The sequence below is a fragment of the Salvia miltiorrhiza genome, chromosome 5 (genome assembly GCF_028751815.1).
Source record: "Salvia miltiorrhiza cultivar Shanhuang (shh) chromosome 5, IMPLAD_Smil_shh, whole genome shotgun sequence".
Taxonomy (NCBI): Eukaryota; Viridiplantae; Streptophyta; class Magnoliopsida; order Lamiales; family Lamiaceae; genus Salvia; species Salvia miltiorrhiza.
In genome coordinates this window covers 53,522,818-53,541,918 of record NC_080391.1, presented here as the reverse complement: position 1 = coordinate 53,541,918, position 19,101 = coordinate 53,522,818, and the positions used below count along the sequence as shown (strand labels likewise).

The window sequence follows — 19,101 nt, the reverse complement described above, 5'->3', positions numbered from 1 at the left end:
TTTTTTTAAGTAGGATTTTAATGAAATCCGACGCTTAATCTGCTTTCTTGTGCTCTCAAAAGTTTTTTAGGATTTTTTTTTCTCTTAATAAATGACGGAGGGAGGGAATATCTGTGTAATATATACTGGTATTTGTTAGAGATGATAATAATTTAATAAAGATAGCATTGACCGACTACTGCGTATAGGGCATGTGAAAATTAAAGGTAAAAAAACGCGTTATTTGATGTACAATTCTAGAATATTTGAAAGAGAATAGAGATAAAAATGAAATGGAATAAAGGTAAAAGATGTGGATAGGCCAAATCAAATCGTCGCATATAACTACTTTTGGTGGGTGCAGATGGCGCGAATATGCAAAATTCCCACACAATTGGGATTGCCAGCCCGTGGGCCCGAATAACCGACCCGAATCCCATTAGTCATCAAATACACAAGCACCTCTCTGAATCATCAATTGCACAGATTCACACCTCTGATCAAAGTATACGGTTTAACGCAACATTCGCGGAAGACGAGAAGCCATGGCCCTCAAATTCCAATCCCTTTTCTCAAGAAATGCACGATCCTACACGCACAAGTAAGCCTTTTCAATTCCTGTTATTGTCTAATTCTCGAATTTCTCTTTCCGGTCGATGAGAGTTTGAAAACATGTTATTGATGTTGAAGGAACGAGAGAGCGGTTGCGAGTTCAGGAACTCCGATGTGTGCGGATAATTCTTACCAAAAAGCCGAGTTCACGCCGCTCGCCGCGGTGGCGGATGCGTTTGAGGAACTTTCGGCGGTGCTGAAGGCGAAGGGGAGCGATCACGACCTCGATTTGAAGACGTTCTGCGATGCGTGCTCTCTCGTGTCGGTGCTCTTTAGTTGTTTAGGCGTCGCTTTTAAATTTGCTGAAATGGAGTATGTTTCCAAGGTCGGTTGAATATCTCGCTGGATTATCCCCAATTTGTTAGGGCTCTATATATGCTTTTGGATGTGTATGTTGCCTTCTGTGATAAATCATGTGTATGTTTGTGTGTTTATTTTTAAGGATGGAGCAGGATTTGGAGATTTTAATTACTCAAATAAAAATTACAACATCGATATGATTTAGTGTCACTGTGGAGATAAGGATGGGAGATTGAAGTTCCATTGTTGAAAATAAGAACTTTGCTGCTTACGTCACCATCTTGGACAAACTGAAAGGGTTTCTATAGTTTTTTTTTTTTTTGTTCATTTTGATATCTACTCATGTTTGGATTAAGTTACTAGTAAAACGATGATGTTATTCTTGAAAGAAGTATCATGGGGCATTCTGTCTATGGAATCAAGGCTCTGCTTGAAGGTTCTGTGTGAAAAAATCATGTATGAACAATTTACATCAAGTATTTAGGACAAGTATTTAGGAGTACACCTGTGACATGTATATCTTCTTCTTCTTGCAGATTGACTCCGAACTACCTATCAAAGGTTGACTGATTGGTAGGAGTTAATGCTATGCCTAATTGTTTTCAGGTAAATGATCTTGCGGGAGCATCGCAAAGCTATAGAACATTGAATAATGTACTTGATTACGATACACAAAATAACTCAGTCAGGACGCCAGGAAGTCTATCACGTAATTTACGCAGAGTCAGGCAGGGCCTTGATCTTATCAGAGTTCTGTTCCAAAACTTTTTGTCATCAAAGTAAGTTGGTTTCTGTTTATATTTTTTTGCTTGTTCAATGATTTAATTGCCTCAAGTCTTTCCTGTAATTCTGGTTATAGATATATTTTTACAATATAAACCTAGATTTGCTGCCAAGTTTTTAAAAATATTGTACCGGTTGTTGACACAATGCATATTTTCTGTTTTGCTCTGTTCCTATGTTCTCACCTAAACTTAAACAGTTAAATGTCTTGCAATATTTACTTGAGAAGGTGTGAATGCATGTATGAGGAATTTAAAGATTTCATATCAACTTATGTTTAATAGAAAGCTATTCCATCTTCCATTGATGAATCAAAATTGCTGCCTTTTAGCCCTTTAGCAGAATGTTGGCTAATTCTGAAATCAAAATCATCTTATCGTGATTTATATAGAGAATGAATAATGTTAATCTACTGAGTACATGGGTTGTTTTTGAGATATATGCTCTATAAAATGTGAAACTCACTCAACTTTACCAATTTTCTGGAATTTCACAGAAAATGTCATCCAACTCTCAGTTTTATTATTTTAGGTTATGTGCTTGAAGCGAAATGCTGATGTTATAATAGTAAGCATCAGATTTTCATTGGAAAAAGTGCTTGTGTCCACATTTCCATTATACATTTCATTTGATAGATGTACACAACTTCTTGGTTGCATTTGTTTTGGGCCATCACCCCTGCTCTTCACATTGAGTATGACGGAAAAAAAATAAAATTGATTGCTAACAGTCTAAAAGGAAATTGTCCTATGAGCCTTGTTTGTGATGGATTGTTTGATAGCAACTAACATTTACCATGCTGCTGCTTACAGTGACTACTACTTGAAAGATGCTGCCTCAACAGCTTATGCGAAAACATGTGCACCATATCACACTTGGGCGGTGAGGACTGCTGCTTATGCTGGTATGTATGCTCTGCCAACAAGGGATCAGTTGCTTGTGAAGCTAAATGAAAATGGTAAGCCGAGATTCTATCACTATCGCGTTGCACCCTTTTATCATTTTATTCTCTACTGCGATAATCATTCCATACCATCAACAGTAATTGTAACTTCTTGGCTGGCTGGAGGTGAATTGTGAGGAGAACATTTAGATGTATTTTCAGTTCTTGATTATCTGAATCTTCTCCATTTAACTTGCATATATGCTTCATATCAATTTTCTAACTAAAACAGATTGATGTGATAACAGACAACTCAGCTGAGAAGGAAATGATTCGATACATAAATGCGTCGCTTCCAGTCATCGAGTACATCGATAACCTGTATGTTCGTAGACGTATCAGCTTGGATTGGTGAGGTAGTTCCAGTGAAGATCCCCGTGGATACATATTTTAAAACATTTAGGCACTACAGGATTAATCCAAATTAGAGATGGCTAACGATGCTTATGTTTTTATGGTCTTGAAAAATCCCAGCAAATGTAACTTTAATATTCTGTAACGATCACTTTGAAACTCAATGATATTACATAACTTTAATTTTCAGGCTCTCACTTACTCTTCTCACCTCTTACCAAACGCATGAACAAAAAAAAAATCCAAATTTCGAAATTTGCCCAAGAAATCATAAATTTTCATCTACATCGTGAGGTTCCCATGTGCTCACCAAAACTTAAATGTGATGCAATATTTATTTGAGAAAGTGTGGATGCATTTATGAGGAATTTTAAAGATTGCATACTAACTTTTGTTTTCTAGCATTATGGCAGCTATCATCAATGAATCAAAACTGATGCCTTTTAGCCCTTTAGCAGAATGTTGGGCAATTCTGAAATCAAATTCATCTCATCGTGTGTATTGTTGCTCAATGAGCTCCGGAAAATGTGTGGCATTCATAGTTGTGTCCTCCAAAGGCAACAACCATAGGCTAATTTATATATACAGAAGAGAATGAATATATATGATGCTTTTGTCTATTTCAAGCAAGTCTTTATCTGCTTTCATAATCTATTTTGAGAAAATATCATGAATGTGGGGCTCATCAGTGGTCATATAAATTCATTATAAACCTGTGACAAATGTGGGGCCCACACAGTCACCACCACATATCTAATCATGGTTACATTATAAAAAGAGCCAGAAAAAAAAGGCAAATACAATCTCCCGTCTTAGTATACACGCTAGCTATTTTGATACGTCTAGTTATATAATATAAGTGCAAACCAAGGGGGGAGAAAGTGGGAAGCCGATAAAAGTTGGGGGCAGATACGAAACTTCCGATGAAATTCTGGAAAGTTGAGTGAGCAGTGACCACTCTAAATCGTGACACGTGGACAAACAATAATGTCTCTTCAGTTTTATGTGCTGTAGGGGGCTGCTGCGTTAAATACAGTATGTCTCAGTATCCTCGCGTTGCTGGCATATAAATATCGTAATTGGTGTGTTACACTCGTATCCTCCACCCCCACACATTATTACCAAATTATACCTACTTCACTCCTTCCCTTTCCCCATAAAAACAAACATCCATGATCGATTTAAAAGCCTCAAATAAGCAAAACATATACAACTATGTTTGGGAAAAACTATTCCGACGCTTTTTCCGGCGTGCCAGAGCTACCGGCAGCATCGGCCGGCGGTAACGAAGGGGTCATTCTAGCTTCCGCCAGCCCGAAGAAGCGGGGCGGGCGGAAGAAGGTCCGCGAGACGCGCCACCCGGTGTACCGCGGCGTCCGCCTGAGGAATTCCGGTAAGTGGGTTTGCGAGGTGAGAGTGCCCAACAACAAAACAAGGATCTGGCTGGGGACTTTCGCCACCGCAGAAATGGCGGCGCGTGCGCATGATGTAGCCGCCATTGCGTTGAGAGGCCGGTTGGCTTGCCTGAATTTCGCCGACTCCACGTGGCGGCTGCCTGTTCCGGCGTCGTGCAGTGCTCAGGACATTCAAATGGCTGCGGCGGAGGCAGCTGAGACATTCAGCCCGGAGTCAGCTTCGTTGAGTATGGCGGAGGAGGAAGAAGCTGTGTTTGGAAGGGATAATGGATTGATTTCCGATATGTGCGAGGGCTTGATGATGTCGCCGCCGCCGCCTCTCTACGATTATGGCGTCGATGTCGAAGCAGATGAAATACCACTCTGGAGTTACTCTTTATAAATATATATAATGAGTTTCTGTTTTATGCAAACATTAGGATCCTTTGTTCTACTTTTTTTGGCAAGTGCCAAGGTGAGGAAAGAGGTATACAAATATAGAGAAACATGTTTCACTCACTCAAAAAGTGGAAACTATAGTATCATACTTTCCCCGGCCCCCCTTGTTTTCCTAACACCAATCTTAACGGCAAATATCACAGTTGAGATAATCTCAATATATGTTGATTCTTAAATGAAATAACAGATTTTAACCTAAAGTTCAGATATAGCACCTAAAGGAAGCCTTCAAATATTGATCCCAAGAGTTCAACCAACCATTAAAAAAAAAAAAAAAAAGCATTCCTCTCGCTTTAATAAACTCACCTTTTCTTCCCCCCTCATACCGCTTAAAAATTTATTGCAGGTTTTAGGAAACAAACCCAGCATCTGAAACCATAAAAATAATAATACTAATAATAACAACCAGCATCTGAATCCACTCAAGCATAAAGAGAAGGGCCGAATCATTGCTACAAGTGAATGAATACGCGCCGAAACTAAAAAAATATTTCCGCCGAGATCCGGTTTCTTTAGCTACACGTTTATGCTCTCCGCCAGTTTCCTGCAGAGATGGGGAACTGGTCGGAGGTGGGATTCTATTCGAGGGTCAATGGAGAGGGAGAGGGAGAGAGAGAGAGAAAGATTGAAGTTTTTGAGGAATGAGGAGTGTGAATATCAATCTGGCACATTCGAAATCTATTTTGAGACACCTGGCAGCATATTACGAGTTGATGCAATGTCTATATTTAATACTATTAAATTATATATAAAAAAAAGAGTTGATGCAATGTGATGTAGGGTTCTAGGTTGGAATATAACCTATTTTTTTATCAGAAAAAACATTTTATCAAAACACTCCAATAGGGTACCAGAGGTACGAAATGGTCAAGCCAGAAAGAAACTTACATGGAAAAACAAATCACCAACAACATGAGCTATAGCTAACAATTCTCCAAACCAAGGACTACACAAAAACTCAAAACAGCATCTGGTCAAGGAAAAGAAAAAATAAAAGAGGAGCTTGATGAAGATCAGCTACAGGAGCACGATAAAATATATGTCAATAATTTGTTGGTAATTCTATTTAGCATTTGTCATTTGGGATTTTCTATGTTACCCTAGCACATCCACATTTGAGAGTTAACGTGGACGCTTAAAAATGGTCCTTATCGTTTAAAAGTTCATCTTTTATATTGAAAGAGTTAACACTCGGATTCTTTATTTTTATTTTTAATAATATTTTCAATTAATTCTAACATTATATTAAATAACATAAATTTCATTTAAATTAAGATTTAAAACTATATTTATTGAAACATAAAAATGCATTAGAATAAAATAAAATTCTAAATTAATTCAAATTAAAAAGAAAATAAGAATAAAATCATAATTTATCATTACATTAATTAAAAAAATGCAATAATTACAAAAACATTACAATAATTTTCATTTCTATTTTATCCTTATTTTAAATGCATTTATATATTTAAAATAATAATTAAAAAGTGTAATAAAAAATTACACTTTACCAATTCTGGAATTTCACAGAAAATGTCACCCAACACTTAGTTTTACACATTTTAGATCTTGTTGTTGAAGCAAAATGCTGATGTTATAGTAAGCATCGGATTTTCATTGGAAAAAGTGCTTGTGTACTCATTTCCATTATACATATTTCAGGCTTGTATTTTATTTTTATTTTTTCCTCCCTCCGTCCCACGAAGCATGACACAGTTTCCTTTTTGGTCTGTCTCACGAAGCATGACACGTTTCTAAAAATGGCAAAAAATTTACTCTTTATTCACATTTTCACTTTTTTCACATACCACACTTAACACACAAAATACCAATTTCTTAATTCTCGTGTCGAAAAGAAGTGTGTCATGCTTCATGGGACGAAGGGAGTATTTGTGTTTCTTGATTCCTAACTTTTTGCTATTGTTTCAAGCGCATGATTACAAGATTCAAAGAAAATGAACATCTAGTGCCTTTGAATTTGGAGATTGAGAAGTAGTACAAACGAGCTAACCGAGAGAAAATAAAGCATACTATGGCAGAGAAAGTTTGTGATCCCACAAAGTTTATGCACGTGGTGGCAGATCTTCAAAAACAACTAGAAGAATCAGACAAACGTGCACAACTTCTTCCACCACCTCTTATCCATGAAGTCATTAATGAGCCTAAGAAGGCATCGCTTAAGAAGATGATGCAGCAGCTTATGGCGCAGTTAACCAGGATGGCAAATATGAAGTCCACCGAAACGGCTCTGTCCAAACATATATGAAGATGCCTGAGACTCATATTTACCAGATGGCGAATCTTGTAGCTGCGCAGCACAAGCCTGAGATGCAGGATACCGAAGAGAAAGATGAGGAGATTGAGAAGATAGCAGCTAATGAGCCACCTACTCCGAACTAGGATTTTAGCATCTCTCTTATTTCTGCCGCTATAGAGCTTGTTTTATATTCCTGCTCATCCCAGGTCCGAGTACCAGCTTGTTGCTCCATTCCTCCCCTGCTTAGCCAAGCCAAATACTAATGAAAAGATGGCAATGACCCCGATAACTTTATTGTTGTTTGTGTGATTGATTGACTTACCTTTTTTTCAGAGGTATTATGGATTTAGAGGTTTGCATCATTTTGATGCCTCTCTTTGCTTTCTACCGTGTGGGGATAAATGAGCCATGAGGTACCGTCAAGCTCTACACGTTAAATTAAGCACACTTTGGGAGGTAACTCAACTGTTTTTTTTTCTTTATTTTATTTTTCCTTTTTCTATTGTTTTCATTGTTTTGTTTCTTTCGGGGAAGAGATCGCAGAAGAGCTTGGAAGATGCGGATTTGGAGCCTCGTCCACACCACCACCTTGAAACATGTTTTTCTGTGAGTAATGACACACAAATTTTCATCCCTCCAAACTTATTTTCGAACCTGTTGTTCTGTAATAAGTTTGGGGGAGGGGGTGCGATTAGATATGTGTATCACTTTTATTCTCTTGATGTTATTATTGTCTTATTTTTGCTAGGCTTAATTGGTGGGTTGAGTTGTTTATTGCTCCACTTGAATTCTGGTAAGATGTCAATGATGTCTTCTTCAAAAATTTGTGAATTTAATTTTTCTCGATGATTTGAGCTTAATTGAAATTGATTTGTATAGCCCAATGATGATTTTAGTCTTGACTTTTGGCCGTTGAATAAACCTATCATTTATAGAAAAATCCTACTCCCTCCGTCCCAATATTGTTGGCCACATTTCCTTTTTGGATTGTCCCACTATTGTTGGCTACTTTCTAAAAATGGCAAAGTTTACTTTAATTAAATCCAATTAATTAATTTAATTTAAGTTTCTAACTAAACCTAAACCCTCTTAAATAAACACACACACACACACACACAAACACACACATACACACTCAGCCCTCCTCTCACCTACCACCACCACCCCTCCCCAGTACGACCGCCGTCTTTGCTCGCCGGCGTCGAGCTCCTCCACGGCGGCACCATCCCTCTCCCTCGCCTTTGCTCTTTCCCTCTCTCTCTCTTGTTGCGCACACACGCGCAGAGCACTACCGGCGCCCCTTCTTCCTCTCTGAAGGCTCCGCCGCCCACCTCGTCGGTGGCGCGGGTTTGCTCTGGTTTGGGGCTAGGGCTTTTTCGCCGATTTGGGACGGAGGGAGTAGTAATCAACTTTATGATTCTTTGTCTATTCCGAATTAAATTTGATGATCAAATTCTTCAATCACTTTTCATATCTTGAAGCTTTTGACTAATTTTTTTTTATTCATTTAAATATGCAGAATTAAAAATTATTGTTACAATATATCATAGACTATATTTAAATAAACAAAGAAAAAATATAATTAGTGCCAAATTTTATAGTAACAAATTTTATGATTCTTTGTCTATTCCAAGTAAGTCTTGAGCATCGTGCACAGTCATATCCGCTTACATAATCTATTTTGAGAAAATATCATGAATGTGCTGTGCGACTCATAGCTAGAGACTGCACATGTGGGGCCCGGCTAAATAAGTGGAATAATTATCTTGTAAGAGAGGTGGTCCCACACAGCCATTACATTACATTATAAAAATACCCAAAAAAGCAATACAATCTCCGGTCCAAGAGTTTCCTAGTATACATAATACTCCAAACAAGACATGTTGGGTGCAAATGCGATACTTCAAATCATTTTTTCGAAAGCAGCACTAACCACTCTTAATCGTCACACGTGGACAAATTAAATTTTCTGAGCTGTAGGGACCACCCCGAGATATATATATATATATCCCACTTGATTTCATGATATGTCTTACATTTTGAATTATCCCATACAATTTCGTTTATTTTCTTTTTGATTAATTAATTTTTAATATACTCCATCCGTCCCAACGGAAACGGTGCACTTTTTTTCGGCACAAAATTTAAGGAGAATAAGATTATAATGTAAAAGTGTGTAAAGATGTGTGAGACCATATTATTTGTAGTGTAAAATTATTACCAAAAATGAAAATACACCACTTTCGTTGAGACGGTTCAAAAAAGAATATGCACTACTACTTTTATTCAAACGAAAGGAATAGTAAATATGAATTCACATAAATTTACATTACAATCTTATTCCACTAAATAGTTGCGCCCAACATAAGTAGTCAAGTGAGAGGGAAGACAAAGAATAATTGTTAGTATTTGTTAAATAATGTAAAGTCTTGGTTCCTTGCAAGCTGCCACATAAATATCATAATTGGTATGTTACACTCCTCTCCTCCACCCCAACACATTATTACCACATTATACCTACTCCACTCCTTCCCTTTCCCCATAAAAATAAGCATGGATCCAATTCCAAACCTCAAATAAGCAAAACATATATAGGTATGTTTGGGAAAAACTATTCCGGCGTCCCAGAGCTACCGGAACCGTCGGCCGGCGGAAACGAACAGGTGATTCTAGCTTCCGCCAGCCCGAAGAAGCCGGCGGGGCGGAAGAAGGTCCGCGAGACGCGCCACCCAGTCTACCGCGGCGTCCGGTTGCGGAGTTCCGGTAAGTGGGTTTGCGAGGCGAGAGTGCCCAACAACAAATCAAGAATCTGGCTGGGGACTTTCGCCACTGCAGAAATGGCGGCGCGTGCACATGATGTAGCCGCCATTGCGTTGAGAGGCCGGATGGCTTGCCTGAATTTCGCCGACTCCACGTGGCGGCTGCCTGTTCCGGCGTCGTGCAGTGCTCAGGACATTCAAATGGCTGCGGCGGAGGCAGCTGAGACATTCAGCCCGGAGTCAGCTGAGACATTCAGCCCGGAGTCAGCTTCGTTGTCTATGGCGGAGGAGGAAGAAGCTGTGTTTGGAAGGGATAATGGATTGATTTCCAATATGTGTGAGGGCTTGATGATGTCGCCGCCGCCTCTCTACGATTATGGCGTCGATGTGGAAGCAGATGAAATACCACTCTGGAGTTACTCTTTATAAATAATGGGTTTCTGTTTTTGTTTTATGTAACCATTAGATTAGAATCCTTTGTTCTACTTTTTTTGGCAACTACCAAGGTAAGGAAACATGTATACAAATATAGAAAAACATGTTTCACTAGTCACTTTTAATTATCAGCAATTTTTCAGCCAGTTGAGAGATGATCTCAATATATATATGTTCATCTGAACATAATATAACGGATTTTAAGACTCTAGCTAGTAGTAAATTGCTCAACTTTGTGAGAACCTAAAGGCTTCAAATGTTTATCCCAAGCCTACGCTGTCCATTAAAAAAAAAAAAAAGGCATTCTCTTGCTGTATTAAACTCACCTTTTCTTCCCCGCTTAAAAATTTCTTGCAGGTTTTAGGAAACAATTAATTAAAGGCAGCATCTGAATCGACGCAAGCAAAAGAGAAGGCCCGGATGATTGCTATAAGTGAAGGAAATTAAAAAATATTGTTTCAGCTACACGTTTATGGTCTCCGGCGAGAGATGGGAGAGAGATAGATTGAAGCTTTTTGGGAGTGTGAATATCAATCTGGCACCTTCGAAATCTATGACACCTTGGCGGTATATAAGAGTTGATGCAATGTGTAATAGGGTTACTAGGATGGAATGTCAATAATTTATTCATAATTCTATTTAGTAAGCATTAACCATTTGGGACTTTCTATCTTAGCTTTAGAGGGTGGTTGGCTGATATTAATTTTTTTTTTGGAAATTTTCATAGAATATTAGTAATTTTACATTTTATATTATTGTATTTATCATTAACTTTAAACCAATTATTGGATAATATTAGAAAAAAATATAATCCCTCTATCCCACGAATCTTGACACGTTTTCCTTTTTGGGCTGTCCCACGAATCTTGACACATTTCCAAATAAAGTAATAATTATTATTTTCTCTCACATACTTAATCACTTTTATTATTTCATCTCCTACTTTATCACTTTTATTATCTTCTCTCTCCTACTTTATCACTTTTATACTTTATTAACTACACACTTAAAATACTAATCTACAACTCTTTAATTCTCATGTTGAAACCAAATGTGTCAAGATTCGTGGGACGGAGAGAGTAATATTCTAAACTCATAATTTTTTTAAAAAAAAAAACTCATCTAAATTTAATATTTAAAGATAATTTTTAATTAATTAGCGTACCTATAATTTTTTCGTCATTAGAAAAAAAAAACAACCAAAAAGAAAAGTAGATTGATATATAGTTCTATGTTCATTTTTTAGATTTCATGTTTACATAATTAATTTAATTTCAAGGATTCTAGAAAAATTAAACTGCTAATAAAACTTTAAATAAATCTTTCGTATTGTAATTTTAAATTATTAAATTTATATAATAAAAAACACTCCATTCGCGCCCGACTCTAACGTTCCCGCACCCACGCACGACAAAGGGGCGGGGCTGGCCAAGGGCCGGCTCGATCCTCTTGGTCAATCCCCGCTGCAGTTTCTCTTATGTTTTTTCTGGTCTCGAGAACTCCTACCAAATGTAACTTTATTTTCTGTAGCGATCACTTTGAAACTCAATGATAATACATAAATCAGAATTTCCAGGCTCTTGACTATGAGAGGGAAATATCAAAATAACATGTGTTTACCAACTAAATATTCAAACCAGGAAGCTAGAGAAAAAACTTATTATCCTCCTATCAACGCAAAACGCATGACTAAAGAAAATCCAAATTTCAAAACTTGCCCAAGAAATCCTAAATTCCCATCTACATGGTGAGGCACTCTGGGTTCTCGATTATCTTTGCGAATGTTTGAAGGAATGCAGCCAAGTCAGCACCATATACTATGCGGTGGTCAGCTGTCACATTAACCTGCAAAACGTTTTTTTGAAATCATTAAATAACGTCTCTACTTTTAGGAACAAATTGTGTAGACGATTTACTCACCAGCATCTTGTTTTTGACATTGAAGAATCCATCTTTTCCAGCTACAACAGTAGGCTTTGAGGCTCCCACAGCCATAATAGCCCCCTGGGAATATCCACCAAGCCAAACAAGAGAGTGATCATTCATATATATACATATTACTTCATACAATCTACTTCAATTAAAACAAACCCCAAGGGAAAATGAGAGAGAAATAATCAAAACAATAAAACTAGTTTAGAGCCTTCAAATTCCCAGATTGGAAAGTAACTACTCATACTACATCAAGAATTGAACAACTATGTATCCAAACACCTTTCAGATATACAAGAGAAGGAAATATTACAATTGCCCAAACAACAGTTCCAAAAAGTAGATCACCAGATCTCCCCCGTGAAGATACTTGTACAAGAGGATGGGTAAAAAAGTTATAGTCATGGAGTGGTAAGACTACACCTTCTAGTTAGAGGGAGATAGCATGAAACTAAACTACGAACAATTAAAAAAATAAAAATTAAAAGGACAGCTTTTCATTAATTCTCCTATTTGATGGAGAAGAACTTGAGTTTTGGATTGGGTGAAGCTGAGAAGTAGAGAGATTATGTAAATAATACTTTGTCACAAAATGTTGATCACTCTGCTCACCTGGCCCGGAGGAAGGATGGCATCAAATCTATCTACTCCAAACATGCCCAAATTCGATAATGTGAAGGTTCCTAAATGAGAGGAAAACAAGAAAGATCATTTTTTAGGTCCAAAAATGATACATGTGCTGCAAGAATATAATGCATATACCTGAGTTGTACTCCTGTGGCTGAAGTTGCTTAGTTCGAGCCTTCTCGACTAGCTCCTTCCATTTTTGAGACAACAGGTACAGATCCAACTATAATCAACACCAAACTAAGTCACCATCATCTAAAACTTCAACGCTTACCATTCTCGAAGCCAAAAAATGCAAGAACAAACTATTTACTCCACAAATGGGAGTTGTACCTTATCCGCTTCCTGAAGCACAGGGGTGATCAGTCCACCATTGATAGCCACAGCCACAGCTATATTTATATTACTATTGTAAGTGAAACTTTTTCCGTCTTTACAACTAGCATTCACCACAGGATGCTGAACCAATGCCATTGCTGCAGCTTTTGCCAACAACGCGGTCATGGTCACGCCCTTGGGCTTCACCTATCATTCATGGAGAAATCCTAGTATTCAACATTCTGTAAAATGAGCTGTTCTTTGTACGAGCAGTAGAGGTGCTGAATTATGTAAATTCATGACAGTACAATGGCTTTAGATGAAAACCACATTGATTTAAATGACAATTGACAACCATCCACCATAGAGTAGAATAGGAATTCATTTTGCTAGCAATGTGCCAATATGCAAATGATAGCCCATGAACACAAACTATGCTGGTTTATCTAGAGAGAAAATTAAGAAATTGGAAAGCTATATTCACATCACATCAGAAGATGACATCTTATGTTCAACGATTCCAACGAAGGTCTACACATAAACCTCCAAGATTTAGGAGGTCTTCTAAATGATGGTGAAAAACCTTAATCTATATACTCTCTTAGGGGCATTTACTATTAAGGATTGACAATGTACACGGTTGAGTATCTTTATCTTTATCATAAGGATTTCTACAATCCTACCCCTTTCAACCATATATGAATCAAACAAATTCTCTCAAATTGTAGAAACAATGAAGGGTTTTAGGTTATCCCAAGTTTCCAATCCATCTTAGTAAACAATAGATTAACATGTAATATTTCAATCTATATAGACTAATCCAAAATACCAGCAAATGACTTCGATTAAACTTGATTAATCTCTCCAACAAATCCAAAGAAATGTACCTTCTCATAGAGGGCATCGAGCGCATCCGTAACGATCGGGTACCCAACTCTGAAAGTCGGCACGCTCAGACTCTCCACCATATTCTTCGACACAGCGGCCTGCATTGTAGTGAACGAAACCACATTCGATCCTGGAATCTCGGCGAAACTGGATGCAGCCTTCGCTGGAGCGGCGGTTGCAGGCACAACACTAGCCTTCGGCGCCGGCGTGATTCCAGCAGCCTTCTCCACATCCTCCGGCGTTACCCTCCCAAACGGACCTGTTCCCCCCAATTTGCTAATATCCACCTTATGCTGCTTCGCCAATTTCTTAGCATACGGCGTTGCCGCCACCTTCCCCGGCGCAACCGGAGCAGGAGCTGGAGCTGGAATTGGAGCGGACTCCTCCGCTTCTGGCTCGGATGTGGCGGGGGAGGACGGCGACTGCGCCGCAGCCTTCGCCTTCGCCTTGGCTTCAGCAACTTCATCCTCGGTCTCGGCTAAAATCCCGATCGCGGAGCCGACTGGAGCCATCTCGCCCTCGTTAACGACGATGGCTGCTAATATCCCGTCGTAGAAGGTCTCGACGTCCATGTCGGCTTTGTCGGATTCGACGACGACGACGGATTCGCCTTTGGACAAGGCGTCACCCTCGGATTTGATCCAGCTGACGATCTTGCCCTCAGTCATGGTAGAGCTGAGAGCGGGCATGAAAATCTCTCGAATTTTGGCGCGGACGAGGGGGATGCGGGTGGATGGAGGGGTGAGGGAGAATGCGGAGGGGCGGAGGAGCGGGGCGGTGGAGGAGAGGGAGGAGGAGAAGGAGATTCGGAGCGAAGCCATGGCGGAATGCGCATTAGGTGTTTGTGAAAATGTGATGATATAAATGGAGGTGGGGCGGAGAGGGCGAGGGAGACTTGGCTTCGACTACTCCGCCGCTTACAATTGTTTCTCTATGCCTCACTGTGTAACTGTAAACTCACACCACCCTGCTTCTGCTACCAAATACTCCATAAATATTTCACTATTATTTCTTTTATTTCTAATCCGTTGTGTTCAAAAAACAGATAAATGCAAAATAAAATAAATACTTTTAAATTATAAACATAAAAAGAGTTATTTTTAAAAAATATTTATTTTATGGCTGTAAGTAAAAATAGTCAAAAAGATTATCAGACAAAAAAAGAAGAAGATAAAAAGTAGTACTAGTAATTATTTTTAGCTAAAGTACTATAGTATTTTCCATTAATTCACTCAAATTGGTCTTATGTCACATTGATGATTTTTTTTATAAACTAACAATATTAAATAAAGAAATTTAAAGACCGCACCACATAGGACTCTCGTAGTATCCTCTCATACTGATGATTTTTGTGGTTGTGAATTGTATGTTAAATAAGGTTAATGAACAACTAAGAAGTTTCGCGATGGTGAATCATAGATAAAACAAGGTTGTGAAAATACTATAATAATAAGAGTATAATTACAATCATTAACTTTTCAACTTTTTTTTTAATGATTGTTTTTAAATTTACAATAATAAAATGGATCGTTTATTTAGACTTGCATTTATTAGTTCAGCCCAACTAAATGATAACAATTCGAAAAAACAAGGCTTAAAGATCAATTTGGGCCTTTTAAATGTGACATAATTGAGCCCTTGGCTAAAGGTAGGCCTAATATCATTGTATCCTATTTAATACGGATTATTCGGATTCAATAAAAGTGACTCTTGACTCTGCCCAACGCCCATATATAAATGAAAATGTGGATAAACTCCCTCCGTCTGTGATATCGTTTTCACGTTATGGACGGCGAGACTGGAAGTTTAAAGACCCTACTTCGAAAGTGGAAACGATATCGCCTACAAAGGGAGTATCATTCACTCACATTTATCAAGATGGTTTAACTATAATATTTTCTTTTTAACTTTTACCTTCTAATATTAAATCTACAAAATTTAATGTTTGATATGATTCTCACCAGCAGGCCTAATCCTCCGAGAGAAATGATCTGCTTTTCGTTCTCAAAATTCTTATCCTCATCGAACCTCATCAGGAGCTCATTGAGGAAGTAATAAGCTGCCTCGTGAGGGCTGCACCTCACGGTGAAGAGTATCTGCAGCTGATCACCGAACTCCAAAACTCAGAGCACTAACGGAATCCAATCCATCGACACCATCTGCTTCGCCTTGGGCTTCACTAGGTAAAGTAGAGTCGGAGCTTTCAAGAACAAATTAGAGCCTTTGGATTCCCGGTTAGGCCGCACCTCGCCTCTGATGCCACTCACACTTCGAGGCAAAAGTCGAGCCCTAGATTTGACCTCAGAAATCGCGCCTCGCCTCCTCCACCGCCTCTGACTCCAGCCCCATCATCCTTCCTCTCTCAATCTTTCTCAAATTCTCACAATTTCATAATACACAGATTCAAAATGATCGAGCCCTAATTTATCCCTCTGTTACAGTCCGCCGCCGCCGCTGAGGGATCGGCGAGTGGCGGCACCTCCTGACGTCGTCCCCTTCTCTCATCTCTCATTCTCGTTGAACCCTCCGTTCACAAGAAGACGGTGAAAGGTTTAGAAAAGGGGAAAAATTTAGGATTTTCTTTTGGTTTTATTTTTCCAGTGAGAGACGAAGAGAGGGAGAAAGAAAGAGGTGTCACCGGTGTAAAGGCGAGGACGTTGCCGGATCTTGAAAGGAACAAGCGGTGGTCTCTGGCTCCGAAACCACACTCGCCAATACCAAGTATTTGGGAGGCGACGACTTCTCCTTGGCTGATCTAAAGTGTGAGAAGAGCAAGAGAGGGATAGAGAATGAGCTGAGGTTTTTTTTTAATATATAAGTTGGATCCGGGTCTCGGGTCCGACCCGACCCAGACCCGCGCGCATTCTGTAAGCGCATGATTTGAACGGCGCTCATTTAAGTTTTTGTGATATTATATTACAGTTGCATGCAAAAACTGTATCGAATTTTCTTATTTTGATGTTTCCTTTTCGGGGATAATTATGTCCTTAGACAAAAAGATGTGTTAATACATAAAAATGTCCATATTGTTAAGTTAAAATTAAAATGCTTTATTTTATATTCTCTTTGTACCACGAAATTTGAACAATTTTCTTTTTGATACGGGTTTTAAGAAATTAGAATTTTGTGTCTGTGGTATGTGAAAAAGTGAAAAAATTAATAAAATGATAACTTTTGTCATATAAGAAAACTGCTCAAACTTCACGAGACAATCCAAAAAAGAATACTGCTCAAGATTCACGGGACAAAAGGAGTATAAAACTTGATCTTATACTCAATTTTGTGTGAACTTCTTAAGTCTTTCTTATACTTTTCTTATACAAATGTAATTGTGCAAGAAAAATATAAGAAAAATTGGTAATTATTGGATGTAGTGGGCAAATTTCGTATAGCCCATTTGAATAAATATTTGCGGCCCAAACGTCTAGCCCAAACTGAAAAACTGAATTAATTCCAATTAATTCAGTCCGAGCTCAGAGGCCAGAGCAGCACAGCTCGAGGGCCAGAGCAGAGCAGCTCGGAAGCCAGAGCATAGAAGCTCGGAGGCCAGAGCAGAGTAGTTCAGAGCCAGAGTATAGCAGCTCGGAGGCCAGAGAAGCACAGCTCGAGGGCCAGAGCAGAGCAGCTCGGAAGCCAAAGCAGAGTTATATTTGGGGGTTTGATTGCGCTAAATTTGAGTTAAATATTCTAGAATTTGGTGCGTTTATGAGTCTGTTTGATGTGTTGCAGAAGATTTTGATAAAATAGGAGAAAGAATCATAGTTTGGAGATTTAGATCAGAAATTGCTTATTTGGGCTCAAAGTGGTCCCAGCGCTGGCAATCCCTCGCCAGCGCTGACAACACTCCCCAGAGCGGTCAAGGCAGATAGAGCTGAACATGCTCAACAGAGCTGAACCTCATTAGCCAGAGTAGACTTCCAATGCCAGAGCTGACCAAACTCGACAGAGCTTAATTTCATTTGCCAGAGCTGACCAAACTCCACAGAGCTGCTTACGTCTCCAGAGCTGACTATGTCTCCAGAGCTGCCTACGTTTCCAGAGCTCACTACGTCTCCAGAGCTCACCACATCCAGAGCTGACAATCCCTAGGCAGAGTCTCGGCAGCGCTGGCGAGTGGTTGCCAGCTCTGGAGCAGTGCTGGCGAGTGATTGCCAGCTCTGGAGCAGTGCTGGCGGCCTTGCGAGTGATTTCCGGATCTGGCAACGAAATCTACTCTGGCGAGTGATTGTCAGCTTTGTCGACTGAGCTTTGGCGAATGAATTTCAGCTCTGGCAACGGAAATCCACTCTGGTTACCTTGACGAATGATTGCCAGCTCTGACGTCTTGAGCTCTGCGCGAATGAATGTAAGCGCTGGCTACCTTGACGAATGATTTCCAGCTCTGACATCTTGAGCTCTGCGCGAATGAATGTCAGCTCTGGCTACCTTGACGAATGATTGCCAGCTCTGACATCTTGAGCTCTGCCGCGTGAATGTCAGCTCTGGCTGCATTGTTAGTTCTGTCGAGTGAATGTCAGCTCTGGCTGCATTGTTAGCTCTGCCGAGTGAATGTCAGCTCTGGCTCTGGCATTGTTAGCTCTGTCGAGTGAATGTCAGCTCTGGCTCTGGCGAGTGAATGTCAGCTCTGGCTCTGCCGAGTGAATGTCAGCCTAAGCATATTCCTTACTATCCATGCTCCAATAACACTCATTCCTGCTCCAAAACAGCCAAAACTACACCGGACCGTGAAATCATGAAATAATATGAAATGAACTCCAAACAATAATAAAACGGGTGTAAAAGCGACTTAAACCGAAGAATATAGACCATATAAACCATGCAAAATGAGTGTTTATCAGGTATATTGGGCTTAAGGAGGTATGGGCCCTGAAGTTGGGCCAGGAAAGAATAAAGAGCATTGGGCCAACATTCCACATATCCACCTTTGGCACAATTGTCTTAATGTCACCAGGGAGTGTTTGCCTTTCTTTTGAGTTCAATCATCACAACCATATTTACTCTCATCTACCACGAAGTCAAGACAAGAGAGGGTGAGAAAAAATATTAAGCATATTTATCTCA

The 19,101-nt window shown here is 39.2% G+C and overlaps 4 protein-coding genes across 7 annotated transcripts; 3 read left to right on the top strand and 1 right to left on the bottom strand.

Annotated features, from left to right (window-relative positions):
- The first annotated feature begins 256 nt into the window (after positions 1–256).
- On the top strand, positions 257–3,168 carry LOC131025042 (ACD11 homolog protein-like). Of its 3 annotated transcripts, none has more exons than XM_057954634.1 (5): positions 257–580; positions 670–916; positions 1,498–1,670; positions 2,487–2,632; positions 2,866–3,168. In XM_057954634.1, exons 1-5 carry the CDS (start codon positions 525–527, stop codon positions 2,970–2,972), a joined length of 729 nt encoding a protein of 242 aa, XP_057810617.1. In that variant the 5' UTR covers positions 257–524; the 3' UTR covers positions 2,973–3,168. The 3 variants fall into 3 exon arrangements, with proteins under 3 accessions (XP_057810617.1, XP_057810616.1, XP_057810618.1); XM_057954635.1 differs by having other exon boundaries at positions 314–580; positions 2,850–3,168; XM_057954633.1 differs by having other exon boundaries at positions 311–580; positions 2,487–3,168.
- A 572-nt stretch (positions 3,169–3,740) lies between these two features.
- On the top strand, positions 3,741–4,892 carry LOC131025044 (dehydration-responsive element-binding protein 1C-like). Its single transcript, XM_057954636.1, has one exon. It carries the CDS (start codon positions 4,187–4,189, stop codon positions 4,766–4,768), a length of 582 nt encoding a protein of 193 aa, XP_057810619.1. The 5' UTR covers positions 3,741–4,186; the 3' UTR covers positions 4,769–4,892.
- A 4,513-nt stretch (positions 4,893–9,405) lies between these two features.
- LOC131025041 (dehydration-responsive element-binding protein 1C-like) lies at positions 9,406–10,933 on the top strand. Its single transcript, XM_057954632.1, has 2 exons — positions 9,406–10,358; positions 10,633–10,933. The coding sequence occupies exon 1, from the start codon at positions 9,679–9,681 to the stop codon at positions 10,267–10,269; it is 591 nt and encodes a 196-aa protein (XP_057810615.1). The 5' UTR covers positions 9,406–9,678; the 3' UTR covers positions 10,270–10,358; positions 10,633–10,933.
- Positions 10,934–11,775: 842 nt separating this feature from the next.
- Positions 11,776–15,026, bottom strand: LOC131025040 (dihydrolipoyllysine-residue acetyltransferase component 4 of pyruvate dehydrogenase complex, chloroplastic-like). 2 transcript variants are annotated; one of them, XM_057954630.1, is made up of 6 exons: positions 14,040–15,026; positions 13,168–13,359; positions 12,970–13,057; positions 12,820–12,890; positions 12,196–12,279; positions 11,776–12,120 (listed from the first exon to the last, which is right to left on the bottom strand). In XM_057954630.1, the coding sequence occupies exons 1-6, from the start codon at positions 14,859–14,861 to the stop codon at positions 12,016–12,018; spliced, it is 1,362 nt and encodes a 453-aa protein (XP_057810613.1). In that variant the 5' UTR covers positions 14,862–15,026; the 3' UTR covers positions 11,776–12,015. The 2 variants fall into 2 exon arrangements, with proteins under 2 accessions (XP_057810613.1, XP_057810614.1); XM_057954631.1 differs by lacking the exon at positions 12,196–12,279 and having other exon boundaries at positions 14,040–15,023.
- Between the last annotated feature and the right edge of the window lie 4,075 nt (positions 15,027–19,101).